Source organism: Botryllus schlosseri, chromosome 14 (genome assembly GCF_051294905.1).
Source record: "Botryllus schlosseri isolate E-star chromosome 14, Bs_hap1, whole genome shotgun sequence".
Lineage (NCBI taxonomy): Eukaryota > Metazoa > Chordata > Ascidiacea > Stolidobranchia > Styelidae > Botryllus > Botryllus schlosseri.
In genome coordinates, this window is record NC_137249.1 from 16,655,827 (window position 1) to 16,672,974 (window position 17,148).

At 40.5% G+C, this 17,148-nt stretch overlaps 1 protein-coding gene across 1 annotated transcript in view; it reads left to right on the forward strand.

Moving 5' to 3' along the window:
* Positions 1-323: 323 nt before the first annotated feature.
* Positions 324-17,148, forward strand: part of LOC145456024 (uncharacterized) — a 38,284-nt gene continuing 21,459 nt past the window's right edge. Inside the window, exons 1-7 of the mRNA XM_080334055.1 lie at positions 324-668; positions 1,268-1,447; positions 1,712-1,867; positions 3,081-3,305; positions 13,207-13,314; positions 14,481-14,602; positions 15,704-15,805. Coding sequence (XP_080190181.1) covers positions 393-668; positions 1,268-1,447; positions 1,712-1,867; positions 3,081-3,305; positions 13,207-13,314; positions 14,481-14,602; positions 15,704-15,805 — 1,169 coding nt within the window. The 5' untranslated portion in view covers positions 324-392. The remainder of the gene's footprint in view (positions 669-1,267; positions 1,448-1,711; positions 1,868-3,080; positions 3,306-13,206; positions 13,315-14,480; positions 14,603-15,703; positions 15,806-17,148) is intronic.

Here is a 17,148-nt window from a genome sequence, read left to right on the forward strand (position 1 = left end):
TATTCATGTGCATTTTTATTATAGTTATTACAGCTACATCATAAGTGATACAAGTAAAAGCAACCACGTCCATGTAGTCAAATGTTATTAGCTAGAATGTAATCTCTAGCCACAAACCCACTGAAATTATTTGATGTCACTTGTACACTTCTTACCCGACTGAATAACATTGTAATTGCCTTAATGCGGTTAAGTGCAAAGTTCCAATCCATAATCCAACTGATTGCATGTTGTGTTATGTTCTCAAGGGATATAGAGACTGCTGGCAATTTCCTGATGAAACTATCAGTACGTGTCAGTCTCTCAAAACAGAAAATCAGGCCGGCCTACCATATGCTCGGCTGTTGCTTCATCAGTTTACTCTACGAGTATGCTGTGTGGATGTTCAAATCATGATGATGTGCCACTACTGCGATTTTCAGCATAGGATAAGATTAGTGCTGCTATACATAAATCAGACGTTATGTAAGTTAGGGCGTCGGTATTTTTGGAATTTTGAGAAAGTATCGACGATGTCGCTTCCGGAAGGCTTGGCCCGTTTTATTCCTCCTGGAAATGATGAAATTCAGAACTTCATCAGCTCTGCGGCGCATCAGAGTGTTAGACCTTACAGTACCAACGAAGAGTACCTCTATGCCATGAAGGAAGACTTGGCGGAATGGTTTAAGGTTAGTGATTAGGCCTATCTTTTGTTGCCAAATTATTTTTTTATTTGTTTATGAACGGTGACACACATTCTAATGAAGGCCATTGGTAATCAGGATTTTGCCACCATCAACGTTATAGCAGTTGTGGGCAATGTTATTCTGGCCATGAAATATATACAAAGTAAAAAACGACAATAAAATTTTCAGCTTTTCGGTATTAAATTAGAATAAGAATTAGAGCTAGAGAATTTTTTCCAAATTAGTTTAGAATCAGAATTACCCCATTCGCAAAAATGATAATTTTATGTGATTACTACAAATTCATTGTTTTATTTCATAGCTTGCTTATAAGTGCGAGTGTGGCATAGAGAAGGTAGTGAATTATACATTGTTGGCCCTGGTTGATCTCTAAGTCACTCATTACCGGTTTCCAGCGATTTGCCAACCTTGAAACTGTATACAATCTGGCCATGATTAAAAGGTTGCATCGAATATTATTAGTTATGCTGCTGTTCTTGGCGGAAAATTGCTAGATATAGTTCTACGATGTTTATGGAGTATGTATAAAACTGTACATTGAAAGATTCAATGTGATAACTCAGACGTGTTTGTCTCTCCAGGAACTTTACGAAGTTGACATTCACGTCAACAACTTCATGGATTTTTTGGACGATGGTATATTACTATGTGAGCATGCTAATAGAGTCAACGATCAGGCCTCGGAATTCAGAGCTACTAACAAAGGCGATCCCATTCTGAAGAAGATAATCTTGCCTTCCAGAATGGTTCGGTACACACCCGTAAGTGATTCATTTTATATTTAATCCTGCTGAAGAATATTGCACGTTTTGTAACAAGCACTAAAAATACCAATGAAATTGATCCTGTGCTTATTTATGAGTAATTCGAGAGTGACATCAATTGTACACGAAGCAGTATTGTAATTTCGTTCTACAATTCACTATTCTTAGGCTAGGCATGAGTTCATACACTTTATATTTGTAGTGCAGTGTGTGAATAGGTTAAATGTTGAATCTATATATCCTTTTTGTTGTAATCATCAGGGGCGACACGCTAGTACATTCTTCGCAAGGGACAATGTGGCGAATTTTATCGACTGGTGTCGAAAAGAGCTGTTGATATCGGAGGCGGTTATGTTCGAATCGAATGATCTGATTCTGAGAAAAAATGAAAAGAACTTCATTCTATGTCTCTTGGAGGTGTGTATGATAATTGCCTATCCCGGAAAGATGATTTGAAAGAATGTTTTATTGTTGTGTGTTTTATTTGTAGATTTAGCCTGAATATCTGTCACCTTTAAATCATTAGCAACTCCATATACCTGTAGAAAACATCCATACAAAGCTTAAAATGGATAGTTGGTAATGCCATACGAAGCTATGGATTTGCTGATATGGGAGTTGGTACGGCTGCATTATTGTTGTGTGTTTAATTTGAAGATTTAGCCTGAATATCTGTCACCTTTAAGTCATTAACAACTCCGAATACCTGTAGAAGACAATATCCAAACAAAGCTTAAAATGAATAGTTGGTAATGCCATATGAAGCTATGGACTTCCTGATATGGGGGTTGGTACCGCTGCATTATTTATGATGGATCCTAATGATAAAATGCTTTTTCTTATGCCATGTCTAATCCAAGCCAATTAATCTTGAGAAACTACTGCAACACTGATTTAAATTGAGATAAGTGATGTTGCTTCTTGAAACACTCGCACTGTAAGTTAATATATAAGAGTCAGCAAATTACGCAGATGTAGATATTATTTGTTCGGCACTGTTATTTTTGATAGGGTTATGTTTTGAGTATCAATTCATAGTTAGATAAATAAAATACAAGACCAACTGATGTCAATAAGATTATAGCAGGGAATTAGTCCAATATAATAAGTAATTACATACAAATACTGGAATATGTCATGCTGCTATTAACGGCCAAAATACTCAGTACTTTGCAGTTTTGCAGCAAATCTAATTCTTGGTTGGCTAACAGACACCCATCTGGCTTGGTAAGTCATGGACTGTCGCATTGAACCAACTCACCATACTAAAGAAAGTGGGAGATTAGAGAATTTTTTACCTCAACTAACATACTTTGAAAGTGCACATTTTCAAACGCAAATTGCCATCGTACAGTATGTTATGCGTATGATAAGGGAAAGATTGTAGATACAGTATTACAGTAGTACCTTAGAAATACTATCATCAGATACATAGTTGGCTATGGACACGGCAGAATTGCACCTTCACCATGATTGTATAACCGTCGTCCATCGTATTCCCTCTTTCCACAGCTACGAACACTTTCGTACCTATGTTTAATAAAGCAAGGTAGACATGAATGTCTGTTCAGTAGTGGTATTTCGTAAAACCAAATACTCAACGTTACCTATCATTCCGTTATCACCACAGATGGCTAGGCGCGGGTCAAAGTTCGGAGTACCTGCTCCCGTCTTGATCCAAATGGAGGAAGACATCGACCAGGAGATCGAGCAGGATCTCCTCGAGGAACAGCAGCAAGAGCAGGCCTACGTAGAAGAAGAAGAAGAAGCAATCGAAGCCCCAGTTCCGGTGGAACCGATTCGGGAACCCCCGAAACAGAAGGTCGCCTGCGATTTCAAGTCTTTGGACGAGATGGTATGTTCTTTTGCATTTGTAGGTCTGTCGTAGATGTTTCATTGATAAAAAACTCCTACATTGCTGTAGATTTGCTCAGTCACTTGTGACTTTTGCTGGTGAAACTTGCACCATAATTAGGGATGTGTAACATGAAATCATAAGGCAATTCGAATCGGTCATCAAATATTGAATCGAACCTTATTGAACCCAGACTTTTTAATAACTGAAATAGTATTCTAGAACTCATTCGTGATAACGAACCTGCATGTGCTATGCAATTGTACTGTATATTAGTTGCACACATCACTTACAAGTTTCAGAGGATCTTTGCACTTGTGTGTGATCGAGTCGCGAGAGGCAGTTAACGTGGTTATTATTAGCTATGAATCAAGACCACTTATCCTAGTGAGAATGGGCTATACAGCATACCTGCAATGTTATTTTTCGTGCTGATTCGTCATCAATAAATTGTTCAAATCGATTTCGAATTGTATTGACCAACCCTAACCATGGTGGTATGGTGGGTCTTGAAAACCATGTGAGTTGTGGCCTAGTTTAGATTAGCTTGCAGTTCACTGTGGGCAAAGTGCGATTTGTACGAGCTTTTCCGAGCCGCCACGAGGCCGTCATGTCCGTTGGAAATGAGTGACTTGAGACAGCGTCCTTTTATCTATATCCTTATATCTATATCTTATATCTATCGCTTGTTCTGGACAGCAAGAAAGCTACCAGACAATGTAGTAGGTTGTTATTCCTTTTCGTGGTGTGCCCTTGACAGTATGATTGAGGTACGATGTGCATGAACTTTCCAATATTGAGTAGGTCACCAACATAATTACTTCACAATATTTGGGTATAAAGTTTTATGCTAGGTACTCTACTTGATGGAGTGCCGAAACAAGGTGTGGGGATGCACTTTCGGTATGATATCTGCATAGATACTATTTTAGGTGGGAATTATTCCTTCTCTAGTGTGCACGCGTGAAGAAACTGAAAAAACATGTTAGTTGGTATAGGTTATAATTACTCGTCAGCAGTAGCCTATGTATATTTGCTTGTATTTATTGAAGTAGGCTACAGTGGCATCCAATATATGTATATTCACACGCTCAAATCAGGTAGCTTGGCGATAGAGTTGCGGTTAGTTTGTTGCCGTTATCACGTGAATCCAGTGACCTAATTCCTCCTATACCTAAAATTATCATGATTAATATTGAACTTCGTATTCGCATGCGCATATATGATGGAAGTTTTTCTCGTTTTCATCAAGCAACATCGCTTGTATCGTATCTGTGAATCACACCGCCGTCCTAACACTGAACCTTGTTATTTTTATCATACTCTCAGGATTGTGGTTTAATACTGTGAAGTTGAACGCAGCAGTGTTCAACATGTTGTTTAACCTACTTAAAGGTATAGATTGTGAGGTAGATTGAATAAGCTTCCATTGTGCGATACATATTGCTTTCAAATGGTGTTGTTATATGCATCTCTACATCCTTTAAGGTCTCGAGTGACATTCGGAAAATGTCCAGGCCATTGTCTATGATCCCTGCTAATGTTCGCGAAATGTTATCGGTACTTTAACCCGACGCGGCTTCACAGTCGGGGACGATCCGTACAGTATCCTTTAAGCCGGGCATGCGGGGGTTACGGCGAGCCAGCATGATTTTACTATTTGTTTTGAAAATAATTCTTTTATCATGTGTGCCGTGTCTCGATTGTTGTAGTGAATGGGACGATAGTGTAGCCATGCAGACACGGTATTGTCGGGATCGGTTGAATGAGATAATCTTTTCCACGGCGTTTGAAAGTCAAAACTAATCTGTTACCTGAAAGCGTATTCTACTAATTCCGTTGGGAACAGAAACAGTCAATTAACGGTGCTTGCGATTGATTGAAAATGTTTCTGAAACCCTTGGTTTCATATGACACGGTAGATCCGGGTATATTGGCACACCGTGATTCGACAACAGCTGTTAATACTTAGGCCCCTAACGTCACGTACATTATATCTATCCCCACAATGGTATACTAAAAGAACAGTACCGGCCTCAAAACTAGATGGGTATTTTGACAATATTATTCGCTACTTTTGTGATTGCTTGTTAAGAATGAACATTGAGTAATTACGACAGTATTCAAATTCAATAAGCTTAGCTCTGTATCGTATATATGGCTAAAAATCACGAGTAGCTCCGATACGGAACCGTTACTTCGCGATTGATGTATTTCTTTGTGTATGCTAGTCTTTAAGTCTGGAATGGTGGGATTTACGTGGAAAATACGCATTTCCCACCTCCCGCGCAAATGCATTATTCAGAGATCAAAACGTAACTCGCAACTTATGGCACGTTTTTCGTACAGTTGCAGCGTTGATTAGGATTGTTTTATTTTCGTAACGCTTCGCAATGGAAATGCGCTGGAAAGCTTCCGAACATTGCAGAATCTCGATGCGGCACCGAAACCGGTTATATCTTAGTAGTATTGTGACGTCACCGATTAGTAAATTTCGTTTCGCGTCCTTGGAAGTCGGCCGTTTTTGCATGAAACATCCATAATTACTGAAGGCAGTGTCTTGAACTGATTTGTTTCTGTTGCGCGCAGTGATCAATAAATCATATACGGCACTGTACCAAACCTACAGGCTCGCATGCATGTCACGTTGTCACGTATAAGTCTTGCATTATGTATCTTGTGTTAAATTTATGTCAACGGTGATAACATGCGCTGGCTTGATTAATGCACAATTGCACTTTGCAGTTGTTCCGGTGGCGGTTTCGACGCTGTACGACCGTTATATCTGGCACTTGTAGTCTGTATGCCCTCCGGATGCGTGCCAGGAATCTGGCTGTTGTGAAGATCATATACTTATTCATAGTTTTACCTGGTACCCTACCCTGCTTGTAACGTGCAGCGCAGTAGTAATACCCATATGGGACTCGGACAGTCTGACACCAACTGTAACGTGACAGGCGGTGCTTTAATTTGGAATTTCCCCTTACCCGGCATTTCTGGATTTCAGCTCGATATATTTTATTAGCTTCGTATCATGCCCCGAATCCAAGTCCCTATTTCCTACTTGAATCGCCCGCTATCGCGTAAAAATTCGATATTATTTGAAACTCGGTGTTCAAATCCAAATCCAGCTTGGTGGAAAATCGTATATAGGAAGTATTTCTGAACCTCGTATCCATGACCTTTTCAGGGGCTCGCGCTCAATAACGGTTAAGAAACACTGGTTGAGTACATCCATTTGTAAAAAAGTGTGACACCCATACTCACCACCGGGATCTGACCGCGTTACTGACGTGGCGTCCACAGTTACGGGAGCTTTGTAAACAACGTTACCTCCGTAAATAGTGTAATCTGCGCAGCGGCATAGCTCAATGGCGGATTGATTTTATGGCGCGCAAATAAAAGTCGAGCGTTTTAGTGAGTTATTTCGTGCCTCTGCCCTTTGTTATGATCGGTACTGATGTTTACTGTGGCCGTCGTTGCTAGATAACAGGCCAACTTTGATTTGCGATTGCGGATTGTGTGCGGAAAATAGGCACTGCCCTAGTGCCCTATGCGACAGTGATTTGATCAATTGCCTTTGTTTTATTTCGATTGTGCGCCAGTTGTTACATCAAAATACTGTGATTATAAGAGGCTTCGCTAACAACTCCAGGTTTACCAATCATTAATCCATTGGTGTAAGAGGGGTGTGGAATGGTCAGGTGTGAAAAAAACTGATCTGCGAATTCTAAATACTCCGTCCGACAATGTGTCTATTGTGTCCAATAGAATAAAATTAACTCTTTTTTTGCCGTGATGCTCTTCAAATCTACAGATACCATATTGAAGCGACACGTTGCACCCGAAGACTATTCACGTCGCTAAGCTTATAGTCGACATTCTAAAACGTCTGCCCGAATATTCGACAAAATGTTGGCTGTTCTGCGCGCATTTGGGTTAGATTGCACACAAGAGATCCTTCCTACACCCATGTATAAAGCGCTTGCTGCAGAATTTATGCGGTTAGGCAATGAAATCCTCAAAAGCAAACTGGTACACAGGATGCAGCAAACGTGAGGAAAATGAGTAAGTAAATCAGTCGTGTAACGTCACAAGACTCAGCCTCAGAATACGTTTAAACTCCGATAGCCGGTTCATCAGCACTACGATTTTGAAGGCTCGAATTACCATCAATCGCCGGAAACAATCACGCAACCCGACGCATCCGAAGCAGATGATGTATTGCCGCCAAGTACTGGCCTGCATTCCGGTCAAATAAACGTAAAATATACTGCTTTCGATATCAGCGATAACGATAAAGCATACAGCCAAGATGCTGATAATAGGGTCGAGTGATGATAAATGAACACGGCCGGTTATAACCTCGATGGATGTTATCAAACGCAAGCTTACTCCAAACCTATTTCTATATTTAGTGGTATTACAACAATTAGATTGTCACTGACGTGTGCAGATGAATATTTCTGTATATTTTGACTAATGTCCCCCGAACTGCTATGCCGATGAGTGATATCACACAATGTTATTGTGGGAATTCATGGCGATCGCAAGAAATTCAACAATAACTTCATAAGACACCTTTGAAGGTTATGCTGTTGACAATACCTTTATCGACAATTGAAAGTTGAATGACGGAGTCGGTCCGTTTGTACAAAGGCTCGTAAATCCGAAAGTACACATATTCCAAGGCCGGTTCGCTTCCATACGCGACCAATCGTTATACTTTTTGATTTCTCGCGCGGTCTTTGTGACGTTGAATGGCCGGCCGAATGACGTCACAAACATCCGGGAGAATCGTGCCGGCTGCAAATATTTTGCCGTCGGTGGAAGTGCGCGCTTTGACCTGAAGGGTTGGCATCCGTGTGAGAAACAGTTCAATTTCGCGATAAAAACTATGATTTATTGTACGCGATGCTTCGAGAATACGCGACACTGCCACTGTGCAAAGTGCATACCAGATGAACCCGCTAGATGGGATAACGAAAACACCAGACTGAGTCAAAGCGGTCATCGTTTGTACTCAAGTTGAAGTAATGTCGTAAATTTCTGCTTGAGATGAAATTTGTTTGTGGATGGATTTTCTGTGGATGGATTTTCAAGAGTCATATAGAGACGTAGTATGCAGCATCACGGCGCGGAAATGGGCACTTCTCTTTTAAACACGCATAAAAAAAAAAACAGAATGTATGCCTGCCTTTACCTCTATTTTGGATGAAGCGGTTCCGGTCGGTTCCTCCATTTCATTCACATCGCACTAATATCAGGGTACCGGAATTCAAGTTTCTAGCAAGCCATTTCCTTGCTTGGATATGCAAGCAGATGAGTTTTCAATTCACTTAATGGTTTTCTTTTCGAATGCTCGGATTTATTTCCGTGCCACGGACAATGCATTGTCCATGGATAAAGATCTATCACATATTTGTCTTTTACTATTCAATACGCAAACGCATTGCTTTAGCCCACTCGCTATTGTGGTTTTCTCGCTGAATGTGTTTTTAATCAAACATCGTTTGGAGTCAACCGGCCGCGTTCTGTCAAAACAAGGCCTAATCGGTTGGTGCTACGATGAAATCCAATGGTCTATCGGTATTCGTCTTGGAATACGCGACTTACTACTTTTGTGCGACGATATTTAGGCCTACTCACTATCACGAACTTGAATATTTCAATTTGCAATGTTAGGTTTTGCGTATACCTGTATTACTTGAGTATTTATGTTTTCAGACTTTTACGTGAACAATTTATAAGAAAGACCACTTTATTTTACAATAACGCCCGTTATAAAACTTTACGTCGCACGTGGTTATAGCATCAACTCTATATTGAGGATGTTTAATGACAGTTTACCGTGCGTAATGGCGTTCACGTTAATCTGCGATCTTAACCGCGTTATGCGATCATCGTCGGATTATGTAAGCTCCTAATCGTGATTACGACGCCTGATTATTTTCAATATCCCTCGTGACACCAATTTATCATTTGCGCAGATCTTCGCAAGTAGCAAATTCCAAGATACTATGAATGCCCGATTGCCCGTATACGCTGTCGATTTTTGCATTTTATTGTTAAGATACAGTTAGGTAGAAGTGGAATGGACTGTGTGCACTGTGTTGTTCTATATTATTTATGTGTCCTAGCGCGGTCGCAACCACATACTGTAAAGCGTTGTATGCTATCGAAATAGTTTGCATGTAGCGTTGCAATGTCATAAAATTAGTAATATGTCCCGATACGACTACGATGTTCGTGGTTGTCGTACCGCCGCATGGACTTTTTGCCAGCGATTGGAAAATTTGCAATTCCTCACTTATGATGTGCGATCGTTAAATGCGTGAACGCTTTTCATGCTTGCGAACGATTATTTGATGGATTTCGATGGCTATATCGTGATCATACTTTGGTACGGTCAAATTTGGTATGTAATCAATTCCGATCGCGATATGCGGCGATGGCGAAATAGATCAACTTCGCGCCGTTCTGGGGTCCGGGTTATAAAGTTGCGAGCCCCGCGGCTCGTTGGCGACACGGTCAGTCCATGTCGATAAAACAATAATACACAAGCGACGTGGATTGATATTCATATCCAATTATGTTACCTGGTTTCTTCCGGGACTGCATTTTTGATAATGTGCATTTAATATATATTTATTTGTCAATCGCTGTCTTTATACTCGGCTTATTTATTTGGTTACTAATGCCATACATTTATATTTCATAGGTATATCCTTAAAATGGAATCTTTGCTAACCATTGTCGTACGCCCCTAACTAGCGTTAAGAATGCTTGACCTGAGGGGCTGCAGATTTACCAATCTTGTAGGTGATCTTTTGATCCAGATGCTCGCATTATACTCGTTTGTTGTCTTGTGTAATGTATACACGAATACGGTAATCCGGAATTTGATACCCTAATAGAGACGTAACTGTGTGAGTGTGTGTGTATGCTGAACCGTCCAATCGAGTGGTAACATTTAACGAAGCCTCGTATCAACTAGCGTTTAATGATGTTCCTGTTGCCTAGAATTAGGTATAGGAGAACAAATTTACGATGCACATTAGTTAATTGCTATACGTACGGCCCGATTCTTTTTGCAATATCAAGGTATCTGTGTAAAGACTGCTGATCTCATACATGAGCTGCCAACTGTGTACCAACTGTAGTGTACTGTACAGTAGATAACTGATCAGTGGTCACTGATCAGAATATCACTTATGCTGACTTTTTACTTGATTTTAAACCAGCCGACTCGACTAATATAATGTTGTGCGAAGCGCGCTCATTGTATTGAAAAATTAACGACTGCGCCACGTTGGGTGACCTTAATCGACTTCTATATACATGGGTCTGTGTGTGGAATGGCTCGAAGTTAGCTTTAAACGTCTGCATAGTAGATGCGCGGTATCTAGTCACTTTGACAAGTTTCTCGTGTATAAATAATATAGACCATCCAATGTACACAAACTACGAAATCCTAGATTCTAGATGCCGATTTGTGAAATTAAAATGTAAAAAATTAGACGCTGTGCGCATTGTCTTATTTGTGTAAACTCGCCATCAACGGGTCTATGATATTTCTACGCGTATACGACGCATCTCGTACAAAGAAGTGAGATTATGCGAAAAATTTGAGATTTACGTGCCCTGGTCCCTATAGTAACGTTGATTTAGTGATGAATATGAAGCAGTGTCGGTCTTTTATAGTCTTTGGAATACCTAATACACTTCATCGTGCCTTTGTTCTTGTTGCGGTTAACACGTGCTCCGTCGTAGGTTCGTGACACAGTCTTTGGTGAAGGACATTTATGATGTCCCTAATAGATTTGCTCTGGCTTTTGTGGAATAATATCAAAATATTGTCATTAAATACCGCGCCCTTTGAAAGAAAAATTGTGGACAGTGTCCACGGTAAGAGGTTCGCGGCACGTGACACTAAGAAACGTTTTGCGAGCGTACGGTACGCGAAGTGAAGTATAATCCTTCCACGACATCTCGGTCACGCATATTTGTTGCTGAACTTCATGCTTCATAAGACAGTGCAATCCTGATCTACCGGGAAATCTGCTTTGCGTCGTGACGTGTCTACCATTTCGAATGCATGGATTGTGCTGATAGCGTCTCGCAAGTGACACGGCAAGGCCATCATTAAATCTCGTGACAAGAAATCCGAATAACTCGAATAATCTACGGATAATTTTCACTGGTCACACCGGATGCTGATTCATGTGTCATTTCCGGCGTCGACAACGTAGGCAGGTCCCGAATCCACCTATATGCTATAACCTACATTGATATCAGTTCTCCTGAGATTGGAATGATCGAAATTGCACGACGATACCGGTACATTAGTTTTATCATCTTTTCGCGGTTACTTGTAGATTCGATTTCAAAACGTCGTGAATTACTAGAACTAACGATAGCACAGTATGTGTCCTCCTATTGAATGACCTTTTCTCGGGCCAAATTGACTACCATTTCGTCGGCATAGGGGTCGTCGTGGACAAAGGTTGGCCACAGATATCGCGACCCGTTCGGTACGTAGATTATTTCAGATTGAGAACTAGTGACCCTAGTTATTGACCTTGTTCTATTCCAGAAGTTAGGAAAGCAGGAAATTTCCCAAATAAACTACGGGGTATTACATATATCAAGCAAGATTTGTGCCAGGGAGATTGTAAATTTCTACACCCGTTGTGCGTTAGCATCGGTGTTGCATCCGGCAATCGTAATTGCTCTCCAGAGCGTTTAGTGTTCACTGTTCAATGTGTTCATATTCACATCTGCATGCAATGCCGAGTTTACGACCGTGATTTTACGATGTTGCCCACATTTTATCGTCACGAAAGGGCATGATTGTACTGTGTCTGGGTAGAGGTAATAAAATTCGGCATGCGTTTACTACGGTCGTCAGCGTCATCTGTAGGTATTGTTGCACCTTTCAAGTAGAATTCCTGTTCCGGTGATTGCGTAACACTCTCGCTATTCGGCGAGCAGGCCGTGATATATTTCCGAAATATGCGCCTACGTAATCCTTCGCATTAAGTATATCTTAACTTGCATTCTATGACGTGTGTTGTTGACAGTCACAATAGTAGCGATTCCGCTTGGTTAAAGGAACTTGCAACACTCGATAATGAGAATTTCTCACGAACTGCTCAACGCGTCCTGTCGCAACTAGTGTTGTTACGTTGTAGATTGGTTCTGCGGAAATGATTTGATTAGGAAGCGCGGCGTCGGTGTACAATAGTGAATTCCTACCCACATACTTCACTTCTCGACAAGTGCCATAAGGAGGCTTTGGGATTTCCGCGAATAAGTATTTCCACTGAATTGCGTGAGACGGTTATGCAACTGCGCATATTGCATTTGCAATACGGTAGCAGAGCGTACGTGATCCGTAGATACTCACACCATCGATAAGGTGTTCGCTGGCGCGTGTGCGTGCTGGGAAAAACGCTTTGAGTTTTAATCAACAAGTCTTCTCAATCCCGTGTTGTGAAAACGCCGATTTTTCGTCTCTCTTATGACATCTTGTGGTAACACCGTTGTCGTTTTCAAATACAAGGAATGGTTGCGTTACGAATGCTACCTTGCTTCAATATATAGGCTGATAAACTTGACTGATACGGTGCTTTTTAATTTGCACGCGCCTTCCAGTCACGCCTTGGGGTGAGTATTGTGAGTGTCTGTAACAGCTTGCAGGTTTGTGATTGTAAATGAATAAGCATCTTAGATATATGTTTCCTATCACATTTTAATTGCATCCTTTACATCTCTCTTGTAGAACCGATACTATTGTTCATTCATTGTGACGACTTTTGTATCAGTGTTGGCAATGTCTGGTCGTATTGTATCTTGTAAATAGTTATATTTATCAATGGTTTAAACGTTTGTGTTTCAGGTACAATACATACTTGGCATGTGCAATTGCCCAAGTCAATTCCCGATGGTGAAAGTCAGCGAGGGGAAGTACAAAGTTGGAAACTCACGGACTCTGATTTTTATGAGGGTGAGTACATCATGTCATATTATTGAACACGTCATAATTGCACTTGCATGCCTTGCACCTATTACGTCGATGCAGAGTGATGGAATTTTTAGCCTGGATATAGTGACTTTTTCAAAATAGGACTTGGTTAATGCGTCTCCGAGATGTACGAAGGTAATATTTTTAAGTTATAATCCTGTTGTGATTAGTCCTAGTCCTGAAATCGGTACTTTCACCTAGTTCTACTACATGAGTAGCATCAGTCCTCATCAAGATTTGAAATTTGCCTCGGGTTATTAGTAAACAAACGGCTATAGGTCATTGATCCAGGCTGCTTTTCACTAATTACTTGAGAGCTTTCAAATTGATGTTTGCTCTTGTTACTCTGAACCAGGGTTGTAATGACTCGAGTCACGATTTTATGATGACTCGACTTGACTCAAGTCATTTTCTCAAAATACGGAAATGACTCGTCTCGACTCGAGTCATTGTGCATGACTCGAACCAAGTCATATGACTCGAGACTCAGACGGCCAAAACCGCCATTTCATTGTAATTTCGAAGAATAGTAAAGTAAGCACACTATTGGGATTTCGTCTATTGGTACTAGTACTTGAAAATGCGACCAGAAACTGCTAAAATGCGGAAAATTAGTATATTATAAATGCGAATCATTCGATATCACCAAACAAAGTTATAAAAAGTGGATTTAGCAAGACTTTAACTGGAAACTGGTCAGTCAACACAATGACTTGGACTCGACTCGATTCATAATACCATGACTCGAACTCGACCCTCTGGTTGCTGACTTGGACTCGGACTTGACTCGGTCATGAATTGAAAATGACTCGACTTGACTCGAGTCGAAGCTATAAAAGTGAGATTGACCTGTGACTCGGTGCCTTGTGACTTGGTTACAACCCTGCTCTGAACTACCATGAAAATTGATACTTCTACTTCTTCTACTACTTGTACTGCTACTTAAAACATCAGTCACTACATTGACCATTGACCAAGCTTCTATATTCTTTGCTTGGGGATGCTAGCATCTGTTTATTCATTTCTCTTATTGTTTCATTTATAGTTCCTCTCAATTTTTCCTAGTAATACATTAAATTCCAAAAGCTAACAGGCTATCAAAGTTGGTTTTGGTTACCAAAACCCTCAAACCTTGTGTGCCTTTTCAGATTTTGCGTAATCATGTTATGGTACGAGTTGGTGGTGGATGGGACACTCTGGAACATTATTTAGACAAACACGACCCATGTAGGTGCAATCGACACCGAGTGGAGCAAAAGATTGCGACAAGGTTCGTTGGCTTTGTTATTTTCTCTACACATTGTGTTGTTGCTAATCTTCATTTTTTTTACCAACGCCAAATCTTTTCTTCATCTCCTAGTAATGACGAGCAAGTAAGATCTATCAAGCATTATGTGTTTGTGTGTCATGCCGGGTAGAGTGCAGCTGGTTCCATACTTTTACCGAGAATGCTAGTACCGAGATGGACATTACCGAGAATGCTATTACCGAGATGGACATTACCGAGAATGCTATTACCGAGATGGACATTACCGAGAATGCTATTACCGAGAATGGACATTACCGAGAACGGACATTACCGAGAATGGACATAACCGAGAGTGGCCAATGCCAAGAAGCTAGCTTAATGTAACGGACGTTGTCGAGAAATTTATACCTGAGAATCTATACCGAATGTGGCAACGCAGTGATGCACACACACGACCTGTTCATATGCATAACATGCCTGCATTGCATATATTACATTCTCGATAATGTCCATTCTCGGTGGTGTCCATTCTCGGTAATGCCCATTCTCGGTATTGTCCTTCTCGGTAATAGCATTCTCGGTAATAGCATTCTCGGTATTGACCGGACTCCAGTGCAGCTTTCGATATGTTTGAATTGTACAGGTCTTATCAAATATCAAATGGCGAAGTTCCTAATAAAACGAATTGGGATTTTACATTGCAAAAAATAAAGAGGTTTTGCGTTGTTTATGTTGGAGGACGATGATTAGCTGGAAATTAGACAACAACATTGAAATGACCTCGTTAAAGCGATGGTGTTATAATTCACAAATATAATACATTCCTTGCTGAAATCAGCAATGCACAGTGCCCACCCCGGGTTATGCGATTTGAAAACAGTGCATTGGAATGAATCTCCGTTGATTATACAGTTGTCGATGTACTGATAATACTGTGCAAGATCAGTATTCAGCTTAGTCATTTACCACCAAAGTTTGCCTGACTAGGGTTTGAATCTGGTATCCGGTTCTCACCGATGGCATTTAATCTGTGCTTAATTGCTCGAACAGAAACTGGACACCCCAGTTTTACAATTGTCGAACATACATTTTTCTCATCGTTCTAACCTGGTCTTTATGCAGGATAAGAGATCTTGGACTGGTTTTAACACCAGAGGAAGAGCGGCAGTTGATAAGCCGAGCCAAGCGCGACTCGAAAAATTTCAAGGCTCGAAACCGAACCCTGTAATTATGGGTGGCTTGGCTTGAGAGAGTGTACGATTAATCCGATGTGGTAGCGATTGCTTTTCGATTTCAACTCACCTGTAATTTTTCACTGGGTTAATGTTTGCAATCTTCTTAATAGCAGCATATGAGACATCATGTTAGATACGGTGTAAAGTTGATAATCATTTATATTGTCTTTTCACAATTTTGGCACATCTATCGCACAAGGTAATCTCTCAACAATCTCAACACCATAGTTAGGCAAATGCGAATCAGTTTTGGAGCTAATGCAAGTCTAATTTATTGAATCACTCATTCGTTGACAGGTTTATAGTTTTCTTTGTTTAGAGTTGGTAACCTATTTTGTGTGAGAGCTGTAGCTGTAGCCAGAAACGGATTCTTGAGATGAAAAATAAAATATTTGAGGAAATAGAATTTATCGTAACAGATGTTACCAAGATTGCTTTGTTATTCCACCGTGGTCTATATTTGTTCCAACTTACATCCCCGGCTGAGGTATTATAGTATCATCAACGGGTTTTTTTTCAGGTTTAAGTGTTCCGCGGAGCAATATTTTGAGCGACTTCTGGGAAGTTCACTGTAAATATGAGCTCGATCGTGCCCCGGTGCATTTGTCTTGCATGTGCTGAGAAAATATTCCTGCCCTATTGAGGCAGAATCACTGTCGTTTCCGCCACCTATACCTGTTTCTCTCTGTGTTGTCTGTTCTTGTCTGGTCGGAATGAGTTTTGAGTAAAATTCAGTTTACATGTCAAATGATTTCTTAAGTCCTACTGTTGAAAGTTTTAGCCTTAAATTCTGTTACTATCCTGAATTTTGTCTACACTGCTAACGACATTGCAATCAGTGTCCATGGTTTTTTAGCTCACCTTTTCCCACTTTGAATCATTTTATGAGTAGTTGATGAAATGATTAATGTTCCTGGCCGTAGCCCCTATATCACAACTGTGGAATGTAGATTCGAGGTTGTACTTCCTTACCTACATACTTGTTTTGTCATAGCGGTATATTTATCAAAGTTTGAACTTCTAGAGTTGAGACCTAGAGGTACGGACTTCTTACACGAATCAAGCTATACCACCTTGTGAAGCTAGGGCTTCTTATGTAACTGCTTTCAAATTTTCCACCTAAACTCTATGCAGAGAATTGGTTACCGGTACTATTATGGTGACGTCTGGGTGTTAAGATCTTTCCTGTTATGTGACCCTTGGTTTCTGCATGATGGCGTCCGATTCTGTCTTCGGCTAGTTCTTATCTATTCACTCGAGCTACATAGTACGTCTTCGGGTATGACTGTAGTTCCATGGGCAGCACTGAATCTGGAACTATTCGATAAATGA